General features: G+C 39.1%; 1 protein-coding gene across 1 annotated transcript; it reads left to right on the top strand.

Annotated features, from left to right (window-relative positions):
- The first annotated feature begins 306 nt into the window (after positions 1–306).
- Positions 307–981, top strand: LOC122320281. Its single transcript, XM_043208444.1, has one exon. It carries the CDS (start codon positions 307–309, stop codon positions 979–981), a length of 675 nt encoding a protein of 224 aa, XP_043064379.1.
- The last annotated feature ends 2,034 nt before the right edge of the window (positions 982–3,015 follow it).

Here is a 3,015-nt window from a genome sequence, read left to right as displayed (position 1 = left end):
GTCTTGGCAACCCAAATAATGGGAAATTTACCTGCTGATCGTCTTCACGGCAATAGGCCGTTCGAAGTCAGTGGAGTGTACTTTTGTGGTCCAATTTTCGTAACCTTAGGAATTAGAGGGAAGTCAGCGGTAAAGATGTATATTGCCATATTTGTTTGTTTTTCCTCTAAAGCTGTTCACATAGAACTTGTTTCAGACCTCAAATCTAAATCATTTATTATGTGTTTGTCTAGGTTTGTTGGCCGGCGTGGACGTGTCCAGAAAATTTTCTGCGACAATGCCACCAATTTTGTCGGTGCTTCCCGAATGCTGCAGGAGTTCAGGGACCATTTCATTGCCAACCAGGATGCCATAACGGAGTTCGCAGCCACGCGTGGGATCACCTTCTCGTTCATCCCGCCCCGAGCGCCCCATTTTGGCGGCCTATGGGAGGCGGCCGTGAAATCAGCAAAGGGATTAATGGTCAAGGCCGTGGGCAGCGCAGTGCTCCGACAGGACGAGTTGAACACCGTCTTGGTAGAAGTCGAAGCCATTCTCAATTCGAGGCCCATCGTCGTGGACAGCTCCAACCCAAACGACGGCGAAGCAGTAACCCCAGCTCATCTGCTGGTCGGAACAACGCTCGTTGCGCTGCCATTCGTGTCAAGTCAGCCAGTAACAGACGACAAACTGAGCTACTTGAAGAGATGGCAACTGATATCCGCCGTCAAGCAACGGTTTTGGGTAGACTGGCAAAAAGACTACGTCCTGAGCCTGCAACAACGACAGAAGTGGCTAAGCGAGAGCCACAATATACAAATCGGAACCATCGTCGTGGTCCACGAGGACAACAGTCCGCCTCAACAGTGGCTAATGGGAGTCATCGAGGAGGCCATCAAAGGCGAGGATGGAAAAGTTCGCGTGGCGGTCGTCAGAACTAAATCTGGCGTTTTTAAGCGATCAATACGTCGATTAGCTCCTTTGCCTGTGAATGAATTTTGAAGCCTTGCAGTCGTTCAATGCGGCCGATGTTAAGTCATTTCATGAAGTCCTACTAATTAGATATATATTTATATGTAATTATAGCCAAAGCCAATACTCTTATGTTACGCTCGAATTGAAGTACTACTCTTAAGCTAACATTACGCTCTTAAATAGTCGCTCTCACTTGAATCTCTCTTGCATATCAAAATTTATCTATTGTTATCTACGATTTGCATGCTTACATATACACGCGCAGTTATGCCAGCGCTTAGCTTAAGAACAAATATGGAAAATTATAACGATCACTTGAGAAAAGAACTGAAACGAAGCACACGCACTTATTATTACATTGTCTGTCCCGTCCGCTTATGCAAGTTGGCCTTCAATTATATTATTGATATATGCTCTGAAGTTGCTTGTGGCACAGGGCCACATTAGCAGTAGACCCCTTTTTGGATCTACACGTATGTTACAATGTGCGCGCGAAATTATCGTATGTCTATACAAATTTGCATGGAAATACTGTAATCGCACAAAAATACCGAAATACAAAAATAAAGAAAAAGCTTCTCCTGTAAAATTTGATTTTTCTACATACGATACAGTCGCGGATATGCATCGAAATGGTCTAATTGTTACAGCTAATTTCCAAAAGTTAACAGGATAGGGCTTCCGGTAAAAAGACTTATGCCGAATTTGATTGAGGCAACCATCATTAACGGAAAAAACGCAGGTAAAAAATATTTATATTCCTTAAATATCAATGATTCCGACTGATCATCCGTTTGACTTTAAACGATGGCAGTTTCCAGTTCGCAATGACAATTAACAAGTCGCACGGCCAATCGCTTAGTGTTTGCGGGATAAATTTAGAAAATCATTGTTTGTGTTAACGTCAGATTAAAGAGCACTTTAAGGAAACAGATAATTTGCGGACAAGTATAACGCTTCGATTCAGTATTTACTTTGTATTCACATTAATTTACTTAGGGAAGTTCAACTGAATAACACTTGATTTTTGTAAGCAAAATGAATTCATTACTGTTGTGAAATGAAATAAAATGTTTCTTTATATTTTAATCACCAAACGAAACTTTACATAAAACTGTCGCCATCTGGTGGCGGAACCTTGTTCCGCCTTAATGGCAATAAATAGGCAGATTGTTTTTTTTTATTTGAAAAAATTTACAAAAAAATTATATACCAACATTAATTATTCATTTTTATTTCTGTATTTTAGTACATAGGTTGCTCTTCACTTAAGCACCTTGTGATACACGACGTTTTTTGGCGCAAAAACAAACAACGCAGATGGTCTTCCAACCCGTGAACATGCCACGTATAATTGACCATGGGAAAAACATGAATGTTCTAGATTTAAACCACAAACTTTTAAAGATTGGCCTTGTGATTTGTTGATGGTCATGGCAAATGCAAGGCGTTTCGGAAATTGAATTCTTTTAAATTCAAACGGGCCTGTTCCTCGAGAACTAATGAGATGTTCAAAAGGGGGCTTAGCAGGGGCCACCAGGCGGTTCGCAGGTTGCGGATAGCGAACGGCTTTTTTCATAAGATTAGTTGTTTTCATAAAGATTATGATAAACACTTTAACGTCCTGTCAATTGTACACTTAAAGTATCTAAAATTGGATAGTAAACGTTGGTTCGAAACTTTTCTTCTCCAGAGAAAGCTGTTCTTTTATTTTCCCGTGACTCGTCAGCCTGAAGTTTTCGGGTTAAAAAAATATTATGGATCAAAATTTATGTATTATTCAGACTCACAACAATATCACATGTATGCAACTATATCACATCAATCGGTCGGTATATCTACTTGAATTTTAATAAAATTTTACTATACTTAATTACGAATTATTGCTTTAAGCTATACAAGTTCGTTAATATGCGTCAATATACTTCCCAATATTGCGGAAATGAAACATCAATGTTATTAAATTTTTATTTTCTTCAAATTGTTTCTATTTTTCAAAAAATTGACGATAAAAGGAATATATTTATTTGATTCTATAGAAATCATTTTGAAGAATACAAA

The sequence above is a fragment of the Drosophila ficusphila genome, unplaced genomic scaffold, assembly GCF_018152265.1.
Source record: "Drosophila ficusphila isolate 14025-0441.05 unplaced genomic scaffold, ASM1815226v1 contig_47, whole genome shotgun sequence".
Lineage (NCBI taxonomy): Eukaryota > Metazoa > Arthropoda > Insecta > Diptera > Drosophilidae > Drosophila > Drosophila ficusphila.
Note: the sequence above shows the minus strand (reverse complement) of the source record. Positions and strands in the feature narration are given on the sequence as shown.

What these genes read in the sequence shown, in the direction of transcription:
- LOC122320281 (XM_043208444.1), top strand. Translation starts at nt 307, where the DNA reads ATGCTGCAGGAGTTCAGGGACCATTTCATTGCCAACCAGGATGCCATA.